At 43.4% G+C, this 22,362-nt stretch overlaps 1 protein-coding gene across 33 annotated transcripts in view; it reads left to right on the plus strand.

Annotated features, from left to right (window-relative positions):
• The window catches only part of Dennd1a (DENN domain containing 1A), a 498,842-nt gene that overhangs the window by 316,395 nt on the left and 160,085 nt on the right, over window positions 1-22,362 (plus strand). For all 33 annotated transcript variants that reach the window (XM_076568467.1, XM_076568463.1, XM_006992524.4 and 30 more), the window contains one exon: window positions 15,539-15,640. In XM_076568467.1, the coding sequence (XP_076424582.1) occupies window positions 15,539-15,640 (102 nt within the window). The remainder of the gene's footprint in view (window positions 1-15,538; window positions 15,641-22,362) is intronic.

The following is a 22,362-nucleotide window of genomic DNA, read 5'->3' on the forward strand; positions in this document are numbered from 1 at the left end:
TTTGCTCCTAGGCTACAGTTGAGGCTTTTGCAGTGATGCCTTGCTTGGAGGATTTGGACACCACTGTTACTCAGTGTCGTCCTCTCCTCCCTGGCTGTTATTGTTGGTGTTTTACTTTTTACTTTATTTTACTATTTTGAAGCAGTCCTCCTGCCACAGCCTCTCAACTGCTGGAATCATAGTCATGAGCCACCATACCTCAGTTACTCTCTATCTTCAAGTGCTTTTATGTATCAGATATCCATTCTTCACCTGGTTTGAAGTTATAAATGCAGATAGTGATAGTTCCAGGCAATGGGAATGGGGAACATGAGATCCAGGACCAAGCTGCATCTGCCTGGCCAGCTTTCCTTACTAGCTACCACTAGTACTCAGGACAAACAGCCAGGCTCCCAGGAATCGTCTCTCTGTCCATTGTTGTTTCTCTAGGATGGCTTGACCATGGGGCCCTAGGAGCCTAGTTCTTCCTGCAAATGCACCAAGGTAACATTCTGAGGACAGAATCAAACTGTCAACTCTAAACTCGTCTTGGTGTCTGGAATGGGGAGGCCACATAGTCTGTGTCTGCATTGGAGGTCTTGGTTCCCTCTGGGCTTTGACACAAAATCATACGATTCTCTTATAGACTGGGGAAATAATAGATATTTTGGGTTATTTCACACTACAAAAAGCCTGAATGTCTGCCGTTTAAGTTGGCAGTATTTTAGCTAGTTTTCCGTGTTTCTCCTGGGATAGCAAGTCTTTAATCTTTTGTTTGTGTATATTTATTTATTTTACTTATTTTTAAACCATTCAGTACTGAGTAATGGTGGGTGTTTATTAACCATTGAAGCATTCTGCTGCTTCACAAAATTCTGCATGTAGACAGAGGCACAGTGTAGTTTATAAAGCTACGAGCCATAATCCTATTCAAGTATAAATGGTGGCTTGTGTGTATCCTCACAATCATAGAGAAATTCCATTGGGAGTTGATGGCTGGGGCAATAAGAAAGCAATGTTTGCATGAAAAAAAAATCTCATTTGGTAAATACAGTTGCAGGTTCATGGGGAGAACTTGAGCAGGAGAGGGAGAGGGTTAGGCAAAGGCTAGAACTTTGCAAGTCTTTGGGTTATCACACACTGAGGACTGTGTCTCCTTTCCCTTGGGTACATGGCTCAGCCTACTGCAAAGTACAAATAGCCACTTTGCAGAGGGAAGAGCCAGGCTGTGGGTAAAATGATTCTCTGTAACAATGGGTCTGCCCACCCACAGCGGCTCCCCTGGGCCATGTCCCACAAGGCTGTGTGTGCTAGGCCTGGCCCTGCTCCATACTTAGGCCAACCTTTTCCATCTCAGAGCTTCACTCTGGGTGTCCTGGGAAAGGAAATCACAGGACTCACTGTAACAGTCTAGCAACCTCCTTAGACAAGCTCTATTTCCAGAGTGATGGGACCCACTTCCTTGTCTCTCCAAAGCTCCTTGTCTCATCTGTAGAAATGTAATGGCATCTCGAAGCCTTGTCACATGAAGAGTTTGTTGTAAGCATTGGATCGGGTGTTCATAGTTGGATTGTATAAATGTAAGAGGCAAAGCTTAGATGATTGAAATCCTGGAGATTGGTTTATTTGTAAAGAAAGAAATAATTACACAGTGGTTTGGTATTGACCAACTTTCCTTAACATGCCATTAACATCATCAAATAAAAAATTCAGAACACAAGCATGCAAATTTTGTTTACCCAGGGCCTCAAAGGAGGTCTGGTTCTGTCGGTGGGATTCCCCCGGAAGCTCTCTCTTCCTCACAGTGGCATTCTACCTTTACTATACCACTTGGCCTATGTTGAGATCAGATCATAGAAAACAATTTAAAGCCTTAGTGATATTTTATGTAATCAAGTGCTTCTGGCAGAGGTGAGCATCTCCTGCCATCCAGCCATTCGCAGTCTAATTTGTGTGGTTGACCATCAGTCCTACTAGAGAAACTGAGCAGTTGTTGGGCACTGGTGATAATGCTTTTGTTTTCCAATTTTCTTTTCATCTCTTAGGCTGCCATTATAGATAAGGTCTATTCAACAACATTAAAACTGACTTCAGAGGAAACTCAGTGAGTTAATAAACCCTTACCAAGAGATGCTTAAATGATTCAAATTCTTGGCAGATGAAGATAAGAAGTATGCTGCAGGAGTCCTGTAACAGAATGGAAAGAGCCCTGCAGGCCCTGAGTTCAACTTTCTTTTCCCCTAGGACAAGATTCCTTTTAACCAGGTTCTTGTTTAAAATAAGAATCAGGTTAACAGAGGAAAGGTATGAGTCATTTCACAGTCCATCCCCTGTGTGCAAAATGCTCTTAATCCTGGCCTCCTTGGAGATGCCTCTTGAAAACAAATAGTAGGTGAAGTTTGGATCTACTAATGTGCACATAGTTCAGCCTCCCGATCACTACTTTAAAAGAGCTTCTGGCTGCGTTAAGGTGACTCTTTAAGGCTCACATTCATCCCTTGTATGAGTAGGTTCCTCACTTCACAGACATTTTTAATGAGGAGCAAGTGAGGAAATGTGTACACAATCACAGCCACATTGATTCCTGTGTCCATCACATGATAGGTGCAAATCAAATGGAAGTAACTACCTGTATTTCATGACTGTGGACTAGAAATTCTTTAAAGAATTAAGGAACTCATCTACACAAGACAATCTTTGCCTCACTTTTCATCCTCTTTGTTTTACAGTGATTAACTTTCCTAAATTGTCATTCACTTAGAGTCACTTTTAACTGAGGTCAGCCCCATGGGCCTGGGGACTTCTTTTCATAAACTCCTTGGGAGTGACTGGGGTGTAGCCTGATGGGAATGTTTCGATGGCGGTGATGATTGAAGAGAGGTTCCCTTGGCCGAGGCAAATCCCAGTTGGGATCTGGGCACATGTGGTTCTGCTTAACACCATGCTCAACAGCTCATGGTACGAATTTGTGACCATCAGGCATTTACTGGTGATATGTGAGGTCACCACAGTAGGGGTGTTTGTCAGCCAAATTAAACTTCCTCTTAATGACCTAAAATAATTGATTCGGAAGGCATTTAAATGGGCCAGGGCAATGTGTAAGCAAGCTGAAATCTGGCATTTTCTACACAAATTACTGTGTGTTGTTTGGTTTGTGTTTTGCTTTTGTTGAGAATAACATGATGGACTATAGATTTTGGAGCGGTAGTTGAGCCATATTTGAATCCCAGCTCCAACATTTTGTCTCTGTAACTGGGTCAAGTCACTGTAGTGGCATTGTGTACCTTCAGAACCCCATCAGCTAAATGCAGGCACCTACCCAAAGGATGACCATTAAGTGTTATGCACATGAGCAAGCACTCACTCAGTAGCAAATATTATTATCGAGTGTTTTTAATAGTTTGTACAAAGTGACCCAGCTGTGATGAATAACTACATCTCACTTACCTTGCTAACTACTTTCTCCATAAATTGTCTGTACTAAATAAATAAATAAATAAATACAAACAAACAAATAAATAAAACTGGAGTCAGTAAACCTCTTTTTCCCTATTGTTTGATTCTCAGTTGAACTCAAGATTAAAGTTGAACAGAAAGATTTAGGCTATAGAAGGGTACTCCCTTTGGTTACATGATAACTAACCATAGGCCTTGGCAATAAAAGCTTGGGAGCATCATTCTGTGTTTGTGTAGAAACTGGGCATTGGTTTAAGGCCTTAAGTGTGGTCAGTGGTGTCATTAAGTCTTGTTGGAAACCACCAACACCCCACAGAGTATGCCCTGCTAAAATGCTTTGCTTCATAAACCAGCACCTAAAAGAAGCTAAGAGGTCCAGGCAGGGGCTCCTGGATACTTCTCCAGCCATGCCAAACCCCAGTGTCTAGTGGCCAGTGCTGGGAAGGGTCCTCTTCAGTGTGTGCTGACGATTTGAGTTAAATTATGAAGCATGATAAGTACATATTTGCACTACCCATCTCTAGCTTTAGAAGACAAGGAGAAGAAGGAGAGAGAGGGAGAGGGAGAGGGAGAGAGAGAGAGAGAGAGAGAGAGAGAGAGAGAGAGAGAGAGAGAGAAATGCTATGATTTTTGGAAGTCATCCCAATTTTTTAAAAATAAGAGAATTTGGACATTTTGGCATATGGGGTTTTTTAAATGAAATTTCATGGAACTGAAAACAGTCAATTTTAGGTTTCCAAAAATTGTTTTGATTTTCGTTGGTATAAATTTACTGCACATGGTTTTGGGGGAAGTTCTAAGAGATACATTTAGGACTTAAGGGTTGTGTTTTTTATCCTTCCTTCCTTTCTTCCTTTCTTTCTTTCTTTTTTTAGATTTATAGTTGAGTTTAAAAAGGTGGGTTGTTGTGGATTTTGTTTTGTTTTTCGTTTTTTTGCCCCCCTCCTCCCCAGCTCAAAAATACAAACTGGAGGAGGACAGAATTCCACTTTTAAGGACGGTTTCTGGAAATGACAAACATTACCCGGTTGCTGAGCAGTGACCATGGGATATCTTTCAGCACAACTGGACCCTGCCTACCCACTCCTCTTCCCCCACCTCAGGGCCAGACTTCAGTCCAAGGTCTGGAGTGTTCCATTATCAGCAACTGCTTGCGATCAGCATGTGAGTTACCTGTGTAGGGTCAGGCTTATTGTACATCAAGGACCAACAGTGTCGGAAGAGAGGGAAGATGCCCAGGAGGGGGGCTTCGGGCCACCTGCTGTGAGAGGATCAAAGGGTTGAAAGGTCAGAGGGCACAACTCCCTTAACCATATCTGTCTGTGCAATAGCTGTTTCAGATTGTAAATCTTGGCAATTTCATTAAGTCCTCCTGGCTGCTACTGGGGCATTGAAATAATAAAATTTTATATCTGCTGCCTTTCCTGCCTCTGGCAGCCAGGCTGATAGGCTCTGTACAAGGTGGATGTCTTATGAAAACCTTCACTGGAATGATCAGAGCAGCACTAATGGATCCTCATGTTGGGAAGTTAGGTTCCCACAATCTCATCCTTTGGAAATGGTTGTTTTAAAGGGAATACAGTCCCCACAAAAGCTATGCAGCATCCTTTTGGGTGTACAGAGTGCCTCTTCTCTAGAAAGCAGATCCCCAGTCCTCTCTTGCCGCATGCTTCCTCAAGCACACAGGAGGTGAGGTAGGCTAGGTTGGCCCAGCTACTTACTACACAGCCTTGTCATGGTGCTGGATCCTCTCTGGGCAGCCCTTGACATCTAGCAAGGTCCTTTTTCCCACCCAGCAGAGCCTTGTATTTTTGGAGTCATGTCTCCTAAATGTGATTTCCAGCTATTTTTCCTACATCTTCAAAGTGCTGTGGACCTTTAGGGCTCAGAGGCTCCTGCACAAGACAAGTCGCAGCACTGGCCATCCCTTACCTGCCCATTATTTAAGACCACCTATAGTCTGTTTGCAAAGCTAAGAGATTTTCGAGATGAAGGTGCCATTCTGAAATTTCAAGTGCTCCTTTTCATGGGAGATCAGTTCCCTCTGATTAAGTCCGTAATTCTCACTAAGCCATGTTTATGGAGGCAATAAACAATGTTTCAGCGTGCTTGTTAAATTGGGTCTCCAACCTCTCCACTCTTTAAAAATTGACATTTCAAATAAAAGGCAGGTGGAGATGGGAGTTGGGGTTTGCTGTACTTAGTGATGAATGAATGATGGCCAGTGGCAGTTGTGTAGGAGGAATAAGGTCTTGTTTTATGATAGGGAGGCCCTGAACCATTTTGGGATTAGGGAGTCCATATCTTCTTACACTCCTGATGAAGCTTCTGAATTCAAGCCTCATTGTTTCAAATTGATGGGTACTGTTTTGAAGCAACACATACATTACAAACTTACTGTTTAATTTTCCTAACAAATCTGTGTTCTGGTATTGATAATTCTATTTTCCAAGTGACTAAGTTTAGGCACAGAGAAGTTATGTCGCTTGTCCAAAGTCACACAGTGAAAGACAAGAATTTGAGCCAAGTTACTACACTGCTTGAAATGTTTTAACATGCAAAAGCAAAAATGTTATACTGGTCTTACTTTAACTATGTAGCAACCTGTCTGTGGTAGCCGCAGAGAAATGTGTGACCTAGTAGGTGCTCAGCACCAGCTGTGTCTTTTAATAATAAAGAGCCCCAGGCTCTGTGTGGTACAGTCCCAAGCTGTCACTCTTAAAAGTGAGACCTGGATGTCTATTCCACAAGGACGCTGGGAGATTTTAAATTAGAGCACATTATAAATCTCTAAGGCACTTTGTAGGTGACAGGGCTGTGTGGAAAAGGTGGATTAATACCATGATTTTAAGGAGCTAGTAATTGAACATATGAAGCCATGGGAAGCATCCCTGAGCCTATTGTTTCTTGTACTTATCTCTGGATTTGGAGACTACTCCTTGTCATGGGAGCAGGAGTCAGGAAGAGTTCCTAGAAAAGCGGGAGGTATGGAAGCCGCAAAGAGCCAGGCTGTCTCATCAAGTACTCCCTTCCGCCAACCCCAGCAACAGAAAAAGAGAGTAAAGAATGTCAATTCCTTGATTTTTTTACACATGGAAACACCAAGTCTCCAGCAGTGGTGGAATCAGAGGTGTGAAGGGCTTACCCTCCACTCCAGCTGGATAGAGGCTGTATTAGGATGGAGTTGTAGATTGTGGCTTCAGAAGAAATGGCAGAAGTCAGCTTAGAGAGGAAGGCCTACCAACATTGAGCTGGTTCTGCCTGCTGGCTGACTCTAAAGGAAACCTGCACTTGGCAGTGACACCCCCTCCCACCATCTTACCCACACTCCTAGAGTTAAGGACTATGATTCCCAGCCCACAGAAGGGGACCAGTGCTGTGTGCCTTGCCTAGAGCTACCTGGCTAGCATATGAAAAGCCAGGACACCAATCTTGGGACTTTCTGACCACCCAGGCAGATAGGCTTCAGGTACATGTGGATGTTCCACTGAGGCAATATCTCTTCCATGTCAGGGTTACCCTAGGACCCATCACAAGGAGGCCAGAGTTCAGAGATCATGGTCTAATTGTCCTTGTGTCCTTATAGCCCAAAGGCTCTTGTGAATGGCTAACCAGTGTGAAGAAAAGGCACCACTGGAGATGAGGCCCTGCGCTGGCCTGGATCTCTAGCCGTGTTAATGAGCATCAGTGCTTACTACCTTATGGGGTGGATTTGGCTTGACCTTCTAGTTTTTGCCCCTCTTCCTTCCCCTGCCAAGCTTCTGTTTCTATTTAAAGCATGCTGGGAAATTCCAATGGGCTCTTAAGTCTCTCTGAGCATCGGGCTTAGATTTTAATTTCGTGGGGCAGGAAGGAGCCCATCAGTGACTCCTGACTCGGAAGCAAAGCCACCACGTTCATCAACTACTTGGCAGCCTGGTGACCTCTGGGGCAGAGGAAGGGAAGGAAAGTGTCACTTTTCCCCTGTTTATACCCAAGATTTCAGGAAGAATAAAGAGCTTAGGATCCCATTTGCCTCTCCTCTTCCCATCCATACTTGCCTCTTTCATTTCTTTGCTTTCCTGTTAGGAGGCCACCGGCTCTCCAAGCTGTTCTTTGTTATGTGCTCATATGTATGCGCATGCATTTGGCTACATTTTATATGTGCTGGGTCGTACAAAGAATACTGCAACCCACGTGCATGTTCTTTCTCTGACACACACCAGTTCTAACAACACAGGCACATTACTTCATCTCTTTAACCTTGGTTTCCTCATCCATCAAATGGGTATAATATTCTAGAGAAAACTGTCTGGAGGTTTATTGTATTTGTCAGAAGAAACATTGTGTCAAAGTAAGTAGTGGGGATTGCAAGGGGATTGCAGTTCAACTGGGTTCAAAGCTGATCCCACGCTTCTGAGCCATGTATCTTCACTCTGTGACCCTCAGTGTCCCTCTTTGTCTTATAAGAGGTGTCTGAGATTAAGCGGATATACACAAAGGGGCCACACAAGGACACAGCTAGTGACGGTCATTGTGCTGCTGTGAGCTTCAGGCAGAGGTGATGGATGCAGAGTGCATAACAGCTTCTGGCACTGGCCAGCCCTGCACATTTAACCCTAGGCTCACAGTTAGCAGGAGAACTGACTACATGAAGTCCAGAAGTAGTCACTTAGTATAAAATTTGGATAGCAAACTTTGTTTTGTTATCAAATATTGATGTCACTTGGGTTTAATTTTAACTATATCCTCTACCATCAAAATTTTAAAAAAGAAAGAAATGCTACCTACTATTGAGAAATCTTACTTGACAGGATGTCTTAGCTGAGTCAGGAGGCTGGTCAGTTACCCCTTTCCCAGATAGGTGAACTGAATGTGCCTAGGCTTTATTTAAACCAAAGCATAGTGCCCATGGTTATGAGGATATTGCACACCTCACCACAGCCCGTTATCATTTCCGTGTTTGGTGCTGCCACAGAGGGCCTGTGCAGAGTAGATGGTGAAAAATGGCTTTTGCTCATGACTGACTACACAGGCACAAAATACATATTGGTTTGTTCTTTTTTTAAATGCTCTTGCTGGGCGGTTGGTGGTGCACGCCTTTAATACCAGCAGCCAGGCGAATCTCTGAGTTCAAGTCCAGCCTGGTCTACAAAGTGAGTTCCAGGACAGGCTCCAAAGCTACACAGAGAAACTCTGTCTCGAAAAAACAAACAAACAAACAAAACCCAAATGCTCTTACAGTCACATGTAGCAAGTGGCTATGGACCTATCTATATTAGATGAAAAACATGGAATTCGACTAGTTTTAAAAAGCTTGTTTTGGGCCCTTAAGATCCAGATCATCCTCTCTTATTCCTGCTGCTCCTCTTCCATCCTGGTGTTGTCTCATGCCAGGCTATCTTGAGAACATGAAAGTGTCTCAGTGGGACCCCAGTCACCTTCTGCTTTACACCTCTCTAAAGGGAGGCAGGACAGCCTAAAGAAGCAGTTGTACCCTATAGGTATCTGTCTTTTGCCTGTTTACATGTTTTCTGATGGTAATGTGTACAATCTATGAAATCTTTATTAATAAAATTATTGTTTCATTTTATAGCAAGAACAGTTTAATACCTAGTGCTAATTATATGCCAGGTACTATCCTGTGTATTATAATTCATATTTACTTATTTGATTCCCAAAGCAAGCTGATAGGACCATGTCACCACTTTTTGCTAATGTATAAGATTTAAAGGGGGAAGTATACCTATCCTAAGTACATGGTGATGGGGATACACTGTGTTCCCACCACCCAGACGGAGAGATGGCATTACAACCCCAGAAGCCCTTTCTATGCCAGAGTCTCCTCTTGCCTGCTGGTAACCACTGGCCTGGACGGGGTTATCACTTCGTCATTGAGCAGCTAGTTCCACAGATACAGGGCTAAATGACTTGCCCACAGCATGGAGGCTGAATTGGAGTTCAGATTCATGTAATGTGGCCTCAGAGCATGAGCCAGCATCAGGAAAACAAGGGGCTGATTGATGTGAGTCTTGGTTTTAATAGCACAAAATCATGACAGTAGAGTCTTACTAGTCTCTCCGTTCCTTAGAAAATTAAGTTTAACTGTATCTCCTCAGAACTCTCACCCTTTATTGGCATACCTGTCAAATCACAAGGAGAGAAACTATCTGAAGTAGCTCCTGTGCTGGCCCTTAGTACAGTCAGACCCTGTGCTGAACTCCTCACAAACGTGCTGCACTAGCTACACAACACAGACACACAGCTTCACCCCCACTTTATAGATGAGAAAACTGCAGCTCAGGAGAACTTGCTGGAAGTCACAGTCCCAAGGCAAAGCTTGGATGAAGTGGTCTGATTCTAGGGCCTGCCATATTTATTCCTGAGTTAATGCCTGCTGTCCCTGTCCACTGTGAATTCATCCTGTGTTAATTAATCATTGCAGTTTTACATGATTGTTATCACAGCCATCATCATCGTTATTCCCACCACACTTCCTAGAGCAGATTCCAGTTTTCTTAGTGGGCTTGCATGGTCCATGTAGGTTAGCACTGACATCTGCTGCAAGGCTGGACTCCTGGTAGAATAGAGCCAGTTGCAGCTGGTCTGCTCTTTCCCCAGCTAAGGATTATGTGCCTGTGTCTAACTCTGTACTAGACATGCAGACCATTGAGGTATGGCTCTGCCCCAGAGTTGGTCCTGGTACAAGGACGACAGAAAAGATTCACCACAGTGACCAGGCCCCCCCACCCCACCCACCCAACACCTCCATCCTGGTGTAGGAATACTGTTCTCCATTGCAGTCTGTCAGAGGAGACTGAGGTGAATGGAACTGGGCCCTGCTCATCAACTTGAAATCAGTTGCCTCCCCAGTTGGCCAGCACTATCTGTTCCTGGTATTTACATCCCTCCATTCTGTGTAGAGCCATCATTTCCTCTTCATTTTATGGCCTTGCTGTGAGTCCTGCCTTTTCAATAACTGCCCAGTTCCCTTCCAGGTCATTAGGTATTTAGGCATATCCTAAGAGGGTACAAGATGCAAACATTTTTAAAAGCTCTCATGTTGACATGAAGGGCACAGGGAGCCAAAGGTCTTCAGGGTGGCCCTGGAAAGAGCCCCCTTGTCCTTAACACTCATTCACAGACATGCACCCACCCCTGCCTTTCCAGGTCTACTTTGAGTTTATTCTGTGTTCTGGATATCATTCTGATGGGCTTATCAACTACACTGAGGTATAGTTCATACACAACAAACCATCCATTTAAAGTGTATGGTTCAATGAATTTTGAGTTTTGAAGCCACTACCATAATGATTTGGCACATTCCTATCACCCCTAAAAGAGCAGTAATTTTTACTTAACACTTACCTTGCATTTCCTGTGAGCCAGGCTCTACTTAAATACTTTTAAAATGTTAGCCCATCTAATACTCATAGCAACCTTAGTATAGTGTCTGTTGTCTGAACCCGGAAGAATGGAAACAGGCACAGAAAGATTGACTTGCCCAGATTGGTGTGGTTAGGTAGAGTTCAGACTAGATGTAGGATCTGTGCTGCTCACCTCTGGGTTCTGTTCATTCTCTCTCCCCACCCCACATCTTCATTCATTTATTCATTCACTCATTTAAGAATCAGCTGTGGGCCAAGTGTTGGGGTAGGAACTAAAGTAGGAAAGCCAGAGACAGGGCAAAGGATCAATAAGTAAGCTAGTACTGCATGAGTAAACCTAGATCAATGTGTTGTTCTGACTGTGGGAAGCCCAGGTCCCAGAAAGCACACTATGTAACAGGCTCTCAGAGTGCCTGAGCCTAGCTCCCACCGAGTTCTGTATGTAAATCATGCAGAAACTCTTTACCACACATTAGCATCTCTAAATACTACAGTGGGTGTCTTAGGGTTTCTATTGCTGCAGCTAAATACCATGACCAAAAAGCAAGTTGAGGAGGGAAGGGTTTATTTGGCTTACACTTGCATGCAGTTCACCATCAAAGGAATTCAGGACAGGAACACAAACTGGGAAGGAACCTGAAGGTAGCAGCTAATGGAGAGATTATGGAGGGGTGCTGCTTACTAGCCTGTGTCCCCAAGACTGCTCAGTCTGCTTTCTTACAGAACCCAGGACTACCTGTCCAGAGGTGTACCCACCACCCACAGTGGGCTGGCCTGGACCCTCCCCCATCAATCACTAAATAAGAAAATACAGACTTGTGTGCAGCCCGATTGTATGGAGACATTTTCTTAATTGAAAGTCACTCATTCTTCTCCAGTGGCTCTAGCTTGTGTCTAGTTGACTTAAAAATAGCCAGCACAGTGAGGATAGGGCTGGTATTGTCCTCTTCTTTTTTCTCACCTGGGAACCTGGAGGGTTTGTGATGCCCAGTACAGTGCTTGAGGCTACCCACGTGGTATGGAAGAGCTAGAGGTGACTCTTAGGAAAGTAATGTCCTTTCAGTTGCTTCTGAGCATCTCATGTGCTTTAAGTTGTCCCTTTCCTGACCCAATGACAGGTCAAACCAAGACTGACAAAGCAAGCAGGAAAAACATTTTAATATTTTAATGAGCACTATTGATGGGGTGCTGCCGTTTTTTGTGTTTCTGTGTTAAGAAATGCCATTTGGAAAGCTGGTGTATATGTCAGTGTTGTTTGGTGCTTTTTTCCCCCCCTTCTTCCCGTTCTGAGGAGAAGCCTATGGAGTCTGGTGGGGGAGGGGTTTGCAGCTGGCAGGAGCCTTGGCATATGCTGTAACTAAAAAGAGAGGGAATGTGTTGGTGGGACAAGCTACCGGAGAGCTGTCTCGGTGTGCTGCAGTACTCGTAAGAGTTCTAATTGGGTAGGATTTTTGGAGGACTATTTTGACATCTGCTCATGTCTTTGCTGATTTTTCTTCACTTAGAGTAGGAAACACAAGCTGTGGATAAAATGGCTTTAAAATAATTGGAAGAAAAGATATCTCTCCAAGATGAATTCACCAGGGACATTTCTTAAGGAGTAGAAACTAAAACCACTTCTAGGAATCTGTCCTGAAGCACAGAGCTTCCAGCCTTCAGACTTCATGACCATGTCATATATATTAATGTCTTAAATGCTTGAAGTAACTCAGCCAACTGGCCTTGGTTGAGTTTGCCTCCATGTAACAGAACACTCTGGAACAATTAGCAACTGTCACTTAGCTTTTAATGAAGTGGAGCATTGCTTATGCTGTAATCAGTGAGAAAAATCAAGGGAGGCAGGGGCCCTGTGAAGGATTTAGAATGGTGCTAGGGAGGAGGGAACACAAAAAGAAATAATTTAGAATGATGCCCCCCCCAAAATAAGCTTCTTCTCTGAGCTTTGGGTCTTTCCGTTTCTGCATAGTAGGCATAGGTAATGTTTATGTTACAAAAGGCAAGTGTGGTTTTGCATAAGAGGAAGCGGGCCCTGAGAGAGTCGGCTGTGACTGCCTGCCTGCATGTGTGCTCAGTGTGAATCCTGAGCACATGGGTCTGGGAATCTCTTCAGATAGGTGTTGGGGTCAGACTCTTCCACAGCCAGGTTTGCTGCCCTCCCTAGCAGTATGGCACTGGGAAATTTGCTTAGTCTCTGAGCCTCCATCCTTGCCTTGAAGATACTAGGCTCTCCTCAATATGATGCTGAAGAGAAATGAATTAGCACTCAGGAGCTGTTCTTCTCCACCAGCACTCCCACCCCATAGCCCTGAACCTTTGGGCAGAGAGCACCCTCCAGCCAAACCGCCTGTGATTCTTTCCTTGGGAACTCTGAGCTTCAGGAAGCCCCTTGAGCCTATGCCAGCCCCTTTAGAAGAGGCCTTGCTGCCAGCAGGGCAGCATTGTCCCATGAGAGGAAACTGCCGAACCAGCTCCTGCCTGGAGCCCAGTGATGGGGACAATTTGGTTACTAAGGGGACCCTGGCCTGCTAAGTCAGGAAAGGAGGCCAGGGTTTTTCCTCTTCTTCAGTCTGCTGCCATTGTTGAAAAAGTAAACACTCCACACAGCTTAACCGGCAAGTCCTCCAGGCAGGAGTGGAAGGAAATCACAGGCCTGCTCCAGCCAGCCTCTGAGAGCCCACAAGGGCTAGTCTGTGCTGCTGGGACAACTCTTGGAACACAGAAACAGCTGGGACAACTCTTGGAACACAGAAACAAGGCCCAATTCTGATCTACACTCAACACCTGCTCAAAGGACCTTTCAGCCCCAGGACTACTCTCCTGTCCCTTCTATTAGGAAGGTTGGATGAGGCAAGGCAAGAAATGCTGGGCTGCAGTGGTCCTCAGCTCAATACCCGCAGCCTGGTATCCCTCATCACTACTCTAATTCTGCCTCTGATGATAATCATCAGACTTTGAAGTGAGAGCCAAACTGTTACCACCAATAGGCCATTGCCACTGCAGCTTTTCTGACAGCACATAATAAAAAGTAATGATTTGAGGCCAGCCTGGTCTACAGTCAGTTCCAGGACAACCAGGACTACACAGTGAAACCCTGCCTCAAAAAACCAGAAGATTAAAAAAATTAAAAAGTAATAGTAATAACCACCATGTCTTAAGAACTACTGAGTGCCTAGCCCTGGGCACATATGACCTCTGATCTTCATAACATCCTAGAGCACTGATTCTCAACCTGTGGGCCATGACTCCTTTGACAGACTTCAGTCTCTAACAGTATTTACATTATACTTCATAAGAGTAGCAAAATTACAGTTTTGAAGTAGCAATGAAAATAATTTTATGGTTGGGGGTCACCACAACATGAGGGACAGTAAGTATTAAAGGGTCACAATGTTGGGAAGGTTGAGAACCACTGGACTAGAGGAACTGATAGGAAGTGAAAGGTACATCTATTCTAGTTTCACAGATGAAGCCAGACACTTAGATGTGCCACCTTGAGCAACTCCATCACTTCATGAAGCCTTTATTTCTTGTCTCTGAAATGGGTGGTAACATCACACCTTCTAGCTCCTGGTGGAAAATAAAATACCAGTGGGGCGGACTATTGTGGGCTCTGAGACGTATGTGGCCTTAGTGGAGAGATGATTGTGGTTGACCTTCATGTAACCTTGTTGTGGTACACCCAAGGATTTAGCCTATGGGGTGCAGCAAGGCTGCTAAGTCCTGAAGTCCACTCTGAGTCTCAGTGTGCTCCTCTGAAAATAGGGCTTGTGCTTGTTAAGATGCAGTTCTACACGTGCTCAGCAGCTGTGTTATTAGCAGCACCTTCTCAGTTGCACCCAGCCTGCAGATAAAGCTGTAGTTAATGGGTGGTGGGTTTCAGTAGAGAGGAAATGCATTAATCAGGAGTCTTGTTGGACCTCCTTGGTACTCCACCAATGGAAAGTGCTTAGTAGATGCTTATAAAATGAGACATAGGTTTAGGGACTGTCCCCTACCCCTCAAAACATCAGTAGCAGAAGTAGAGACTGACCATTACATGGAAAGATTCTAGGAATCTGTTTCCTGGCATGTTTTTATTAACTGTGAGAGACTCTGACCAACAGATCATCCTCCTGCTAGAAAGATCCTTGAAATGTTTATTTAGACACCATGATCTGTCCTAGAAGCTAGAGTCAGAGTGTCAGGCAATATCTTCGATATCAGATAGATAGATAGATAGATAGATGGATGGATGGATGGATGGATGGATGGATGGATGGATGGATGGATGGATGGATGGAGATATATAGATACAGATAAAGAAAATGACAACAAATTTCTTAGCTATTAGACCCAGGACATGTTACCTAGCCTCTATGAATGGCTTTCACTCTTGAGATTTGGAGGGTGATCATGCAAGTTGGAGAACTTTTGCAGTTAAATGAGCAACAGAAGTGAGCCATGTATTTCTGGGGCTGTAGCAGAGTAAGCCTTTATCCAGGGGTACTGTTCTTCTTTCTAAAGAATGCCGAGGGGGCTGGGCGGTGGTGGCGCACACCTTTAATCCCAGCACTTGGGAGGCAGAGGCAGGTGGATCTTTGTGAGTTAGAGGCCAGCCTGGTCTACAGAGCGAGATCCAGGAAAGGCACTAAAACTACACAGAGAAACCCTGTCTCGGGGAAAAAAAAAAACACCGGGAGGAAGTAACCTGTGTCCTGGTGACAGTTCCAGTGACTCTGTATTTTCTTTACTTGCAGAAGGTCAGAAACATGGCCCTAGATGATGTCGTGATCTTGAACGTGGACACCAACACCCTGGAAACCCCTTTTGATGACCTCCAGAGCCTCCCAAATGATGTGGTGGGTAATGTGTGTGATTTCTGGCTCCTGAGTGCTTGTGCTGTGAGGTGGAGAGACAGTATGGTACAGGGCCTAATATGTCACAGGATAACAGGTTCAGTGTTGTCACAGGTAACTAACTAACTGTTCAATGATGCTATCAAAAAAATGTACTCACTATGTAGGTTTCCTGAAGATGGCAAATTGCAAAGTGCCTTTTTCTGAAGTGGCTGTTAAAGAAGGAAAGTAACTTGAGTAAATTATTTTCTCTCTCTGGCCTGTTTCCTACCTTGAAGAAGATTTGCCAGGAAGGTGCTTAGGATTATTATGGCAGATGGGAAACAGTCATCTGATACCTGACAACATGCTTACATGTTGCCAATGTTCCACAAATGATACACACATTAAAATAATGAGTTGCAGGTCAATAGGGGGACCACTCATATCCTCCAGGTCCTGATATGCTTAGCACTGGCAAGTGGGGCACTCTTCTGTATGCTGGCCACAGTGGAAGTTTCCAGCTTTGGGCCCTCATCTTATTCAGGATTGCAGAGTTGGGGAGGGGGTGGCCACAAAGGTACTTGTGCATGCAAAGGAAATCATAGATTGGATTCTATAATGTTACCTGAGCTTCAGAGTCTCACAAGTAGAAAATCCTGTCCTGTTCAATGTTACTGCATTTGGCACAGGCTATTCTCAGTGTATTAACGTGTCCACAGTTGACCTGACAGTATTTTTTGCCAAAGCTCCTAAAAGAGTCTACCTCTTAAGCATTTTCCCAGTCCACATCTTCCTTGACATAACCTACTCCAGGCTCTTGATCCCTGTCCTGAGGATGTAGCTCGGTTGGTAGGGAGTTTGCCGACTGTGATCAGAGCCCTGTGTTCAGTCCCCAGCACCATATAAACTAGAAATGGTGAAATGTGTCTGTAGTCCCAGGAGGGCCAGAAGTTCAAGATATCTTCAACTACATAGCAAGTTTGAAGCTAGCGTGAACTACATAAGACCATATGGTTAAAGGTGGGGATGTGGGGGAGACCAATGATTTTTTTAAGGGTTTTTTTTAATAAAAGGAAAATCTGATAAGCACCATCTAAGGGGAAAATAATTGAAAGTTTTGGGTGAGACTGTCATGCAGGGGGCACTTTCTGAGCAAAGGAGTTGGAGACTATATAACAGACCTGTTACACACCAATCTGCCCTTGTGAATTGTACCATGCCCAATGAGCTCTGCAAGATAAGAGCTTGAGTAGGCTGGCAGTCTCAGGCTCTGAGCAGCAAGAGCAGATCATTGTGACACTCTCTGGGGATGATCATTTGTGCCCTTGGGAGGCCAAGACTTAGTCCCATCTAACTCAGCTCTTCAAAATGTTTTTTTCTCTTCCCAACAAAGTGAGAAGGGCAAGCTTCTGAGGAGCAGGCAGCGGGTGACAGTCACAGGGGACGTACAGGAGCGGGTGACGGTCACAGGGGACGTACAGGAGCGGGTGACGGTCACAGGGGAAGTACAGGAGCGGGTGACGGTCACAGGGGAAGTACAGGAGTGGGTGACGGTCACAGGGGAAGTACAGGAGCGGGTGACGGTCACAGGGGAAGTACAGGAGCGGGTGACGGTCACAGGGGAAGTACAGGAGCGGGTGACGGTCACAGGGGAAGTACAGGAGCGGGTGACGGTCACAGGGGACGTACAGGAGCGGGTGACGGTCACAGGGGAAGTACAGGAGCGGGTGATGGTCACAGGGGAAGTAGAGGAGCGGGTGACGGTCACAGGGGACGTACAGGAGCGGGTGACGGTCACAGGGGAAGTACAGGAGCAGGTGACAGTCACAGGGGAAGTACAGGAGCAGGTGACGGTCACAGGGGAAGTACAGGAGCGGGTGACGGTCACAGGGGAAGTACAGGAGCGGGTGACGGTCACAGGGGAAGGATTCATCACACTGAACACAGGTTTAAAAATAATGTGAGTCCTTGCTTATGTGTGTGTATAAACTTCCCTTAAAAGTTTTAAACAAACCTGTTTGTAAAGCCTTCAAAGGTTTGACCTGATTTCCCAGAAATTTAACTTCCTGGAAAAAGGGGAAAATTTAATCTCCTGTCAAAATAACATTTAACCCTACTTAAGAAAGAAGGACAAGATCCAGCTCTCAACAACACAGCATCAGTGTCAGCATGCTTTGTCTGTTTAGTCATTATACTTGTAGTTTGTTATAGACTTTTTTGAAATTATAATTACATCATTCCTTCTTCCCCTTTCTTCCCTCTAACCCCTTTTTTATATCTCCCCTGCTTTCTTTCAAATTTTTTTTCTTCCATTTGTGTGTGTGTGTGTGTGTTGTGTACACTAAGTTTATAATACATCCTGCTTGGTTATATGCTGTTACTTATATGGATGTTTTTAGGGCTGGCCATTGGGTATTGAATTAACCAGGCAGTGTCCTCTCCCCAGAGGAAAACTGTTTCTCCTCTCTCAGCATTCTTCAGTTGCCTAGAGTGCTTTGTCTAGGTTTAAGGCCTCATGAGGTTTCCCCTCTCACTTTAGCGTATCTGTTGGTGTCATTTTTGTCCAGATCATGTTTAGGCAGCCATATAGGTGAGACTTGGCGGATGTAGCTTCTCTGATATTTCTAGGAGACACACTCTCACAGCAAACTCTGACTCTCTGGCTCTTACAGTCTTCACACTCTGTCTTCTGTGATGATCCCTGAGTCTTAGATGCAGCAGTTGTGTTATAGATTTATCAGTTGGGACTGTGTTCTATAACTGCATTTTGATTGGTTGTAGTTTTCTATAATGGTCTCTGTGTGTTGCAAAGAAAAGACTTTGATGACAGGTGAGAACTTCCCTTCTCTGTGGGATAAGTGTAACTATTGAGAGTGAGGGTAGAGATTGTGCTGGTTTAGTAAAGTAGAGGTTGTAGGTTCTCCAAGATTGCATTAGCCACAGACAGTTGACTGGTTACTTATATTTTCTAATACAGTATCTTGCTACATAGCCAGGCAGATCTTGAACTTGGGATTCTCCTGCTTCAGTCTCCTGAGTACTGGCAGTGAAAGCATGCACTAGCAAGCAAGCTGCTTTAAAAGTACAAAATACATTGAGAATCAGGCATGTCCCCTGTAACAAGAGGAAAATTAGTATAAACAAAATAAGATAAATAAACTTGGTCCCTGGAATTGGGTGTGTGTACAAGTCCTCTAAACATGAGTGTATGGATGACACTCCAGATTAGAACCACATCTCACACATCTAAATATTCCATTTAAATAGTTAATTACTTCTGGTTATACACTACCTATATAAGTTCCACTGTGTGTATGTGGTGTGTATGTTTGTACATGTGCTAGTTATATGTGCATGCACATGGAGGCTGGTGGATTATCTTTCCTCAGTGACTTTCCACCTTTTTTTAAAGGTTTTTTTTTTTTTTTAAATGTGTGTGGGTTTTACCTGCATGTATGTCTATATAACATGTGCTGCAGTTCCCAAAGAGGCCAGAAGAGGGTGTTGGGTCCCCTGGAAATAGAGTTGTGGACAGTTGTTAAGTTACCATGTGGGTGCTAGGAATCAAATCCAGGTCCTCTGGAAGAGCAGCCAGCAGCAGTTTTTAACTGCTGAACTCATTCTCTAGCCCTTTCTCTTTCTCTCATTTTTTTGAGACAGGGCTGTCACTGAACCTTAAGCTCACTGATTCAGCTAGACTGGCTGGCCAATGAACTCCAGAGAATCACTATTCTCTGCTTCAGTCCCAGGACTGCAGTTACAGATGTCTGTTGCCACACCTGACTTTTAGTTAGGTGCTGGGTATCCAAACTTACATCATCGTGCTTGCTTATTGAACCATTTCCTCATCCCCATGAATTTCTCTTTAGACATTAAAAGTAAGATTAAAAATTGAAAGAATGGGCCTGGGAGATATGATTTAGCAGTTAAGAGAGCTTGCAACTCAATCATGAAAACCAGAGTTTGGATCACAGCACCATCACCCACATCAGGTGGCTCACAAACATCTGTAACTCCAACACCAAGGGATCCAATGCCCTCTTCTGGCCTGTATGAGTACCCATACACACAAGTGTGTACATACACTCACACAGACATGCCACATAAATAAAATTTTTAAAAAATGTTTAAGCAAAAGAATGAAAAACATATACCATGTAGTCACTAATCAAAAGAGAGTTGGTGAGAAGAGACCACTCTTCCATACAGAGGAAAGTAAAAGACTGTCTGATGATGCTCTTCTTTCCAGGAGGGTATTCTTGAGTGATTTGCTTCTAAAAAATAGTTTGCCCAGAAAATAATAAGAGAAATATGACATGAAAACAAAAGGAGGGCTATTGAGGGGAGGAAGGGACCCAGCAAGAGGGGTCATGTGGATGGGAAGGGCCATGGGCAGGAAGGATAAAAACAGCATGTGAAAATGTCATAGTAAAGCCCATGTACTATATACAAACCTAAAAATTAATTAAAAATCGGATTGTAAAGAAAACCATATTAAGCTTCATGAAGAAACACCCAGGCTACAGGTTTAGCATCACAATGATGTTGTGTGGTTGTCATGTGACCTGATGTAATATGATGGAAAAGATTCTTCATATCTGGTGCTCTTTCCAAAATGTATTCTAATTATGAAACAAATATGTACATACTTAAATTTTGTAACATTCTCCAAAATACCTGATCAATGTGTATCAGTGCCATAAAAGACAAAGACTGAGAAACAGTTATTCACAGAGGAGATGGAAGCGTGACAGTGGGGTGTAGGATGGAGTCCTGAGATAGAAAGGAACAGTAGTGGGAGAGACACAGGATCACAGTGGGGCTGAGAGCTTAGCTTGGAGCAGTGCACCAGCACTGGACTCCTGTTGGGATGAACTTTCAGTGACAGTATAAGAAACATCAAGGGGAAAACTGACGAAACAGGTATGGGTATTTGTACTATTTCACAACTTTGTATAATCTGCAAAACTCCAAAATAAATGCTTCTTTTTAAAAAAGAAAACAAAGTTATTAGAACTATATTTATGCTTATAATTTTGGCAATTTAGATAAAATGCACAAATTCCTTCAAATACATAAATCCAGAAAGTGACTTGAGAATAAAATATGTAAATGTTATTATTCTGTTTAAAAACAAGTGCATGTGTGATCAAAACTTTTGAAGACAAATATAATTATATATAAAGTTTTTCAGAACATTGAGGTAAAAAGAACAACCTTCAGTTTTATTTCATGAAGTCAGCATTACCCTGAGATCAAAATAAAACAAATTTTTAAAATGAAACTATAATCTGACATGCCTTATAAATAAAGATGAAATTTTAAACAAAATATTAATAAATTGAATCTAATAAATAAAAAAATAAAACACAGTGATCAGTTTAATATAGTTTGGAAATCAATTTGAGTTCCTACCCAATCAAAAGGCTAGAAGAGAAAACTAGATCAAGAGAGCTGCAAAAAGCACACATATTTTAGGAAAAAGTCAAGACAGGAGGCAAGAGGACCATCTAGGAAGGACTACTCACATGAAGCCTGGTGGGGAAACTGAAGGTTCAAGCTAGCTAACTAAGACGAAATGAAGGAAGGAAATCTCTGAAGATTAGAAAGTTAGGTAGGGGCTGGAGCGATGCCTCTTTTGGCACAGTACCCATTGCACAAGCATGAGGACCTGAGTTTGACCCCAGCACCCATGTTAAAAACCCAGGTGCCAAAGAGTGTATCTCTAACCCCAGGACTGAGGGAAGGCTAGGGCCAGGCAGACCCCTAGAGCACGTTGGCTGGCCAGCCTTGTTGAATGAGCCTCAGGTTCAGTGAGAAACTCTGGCTTAAAAGAAATAACATCCAGAGTAATTGAGGAAGATACTGGATATTAACCCTCGGCCTATACATACACACAATGAAGTAAGTAAACGTTGTTACTCAGGCAACATGATCCTGTATATGGAAAATCTTAAGGAGTCTCAAAAATGGATTTAGGAGGGACACAGGAAAATGTCACTATACAAAATTCAAATATATTCCTGTATACTTGAAATGAGCAATTGAAAATGAGATTTTTAGAGTGCCATTTAAAATAGCATGCAAAATACAAAATACATTTAACAACAACAAAAAAAATGTATGCTGTAAGCTATAAAATATTTGAGAAAAAATTTTTTTGAAAGACCTAAATAAATGGAGAGCTATTCCATGTTTTGGATTGGAAGACTCAATATTTTTAAGATGTTAATTTGCCTAAATTGATCTATAGATTCAATATAATCCCAACCAAAATTCCAGATGGCTTTTTTTTTTTTTTTTGGAAAACTTGACAAGCTAATTCTAAAATGTATATATGTGAATATGCTAAAGAACTAGAGTAGCCAAGACAGTATTGAAAAGAAAGCTAAAGCTGTAAGACTTTCATTACCTGCCTGTGAGACTTAGAACAAAGTGACATACCAAGACAGCTCATAGACTCAGGAAGAATTCAGAAGGAGACCTTCCCATGAGCAGGAGCTTGGTCTTGACTGGGTTCTCTTTCCCCTAAATAAATGTGCTGAAACAGCTGGTGTCATTATGGAAAAAAGGACCTTGACTTTCACCTCACGCAGATACTAGCTCACAGTGGATGAAGCTAGAGTGACAAAGCAAGCAGAAGAAGGCATGAAAGTCTAAATGAATGTGAGGTGGGCAAAGATTTCTTAGCTAGCTCACAAAAGGCAAGCATCATAAAAGAAAATCATGAGGTCGACCTCAAG

Source organism: Peromyscus maniculatus, chromosome 4 (genome assembly GCF_049852395.1).
Source record: "Peromyscus maniculatus bairdii isolate BWxNUB_F1_BW_parent chromosome 4, HU_Pman_BW_mat_3.1, whole genome shotgun sequence".
Lineage (NCBI taxonomy): Eukaryota > Metazoa > Chordata > Mammalia > Rodentia > Cricetidae > Peromyscus > Peromyscus maniculatus.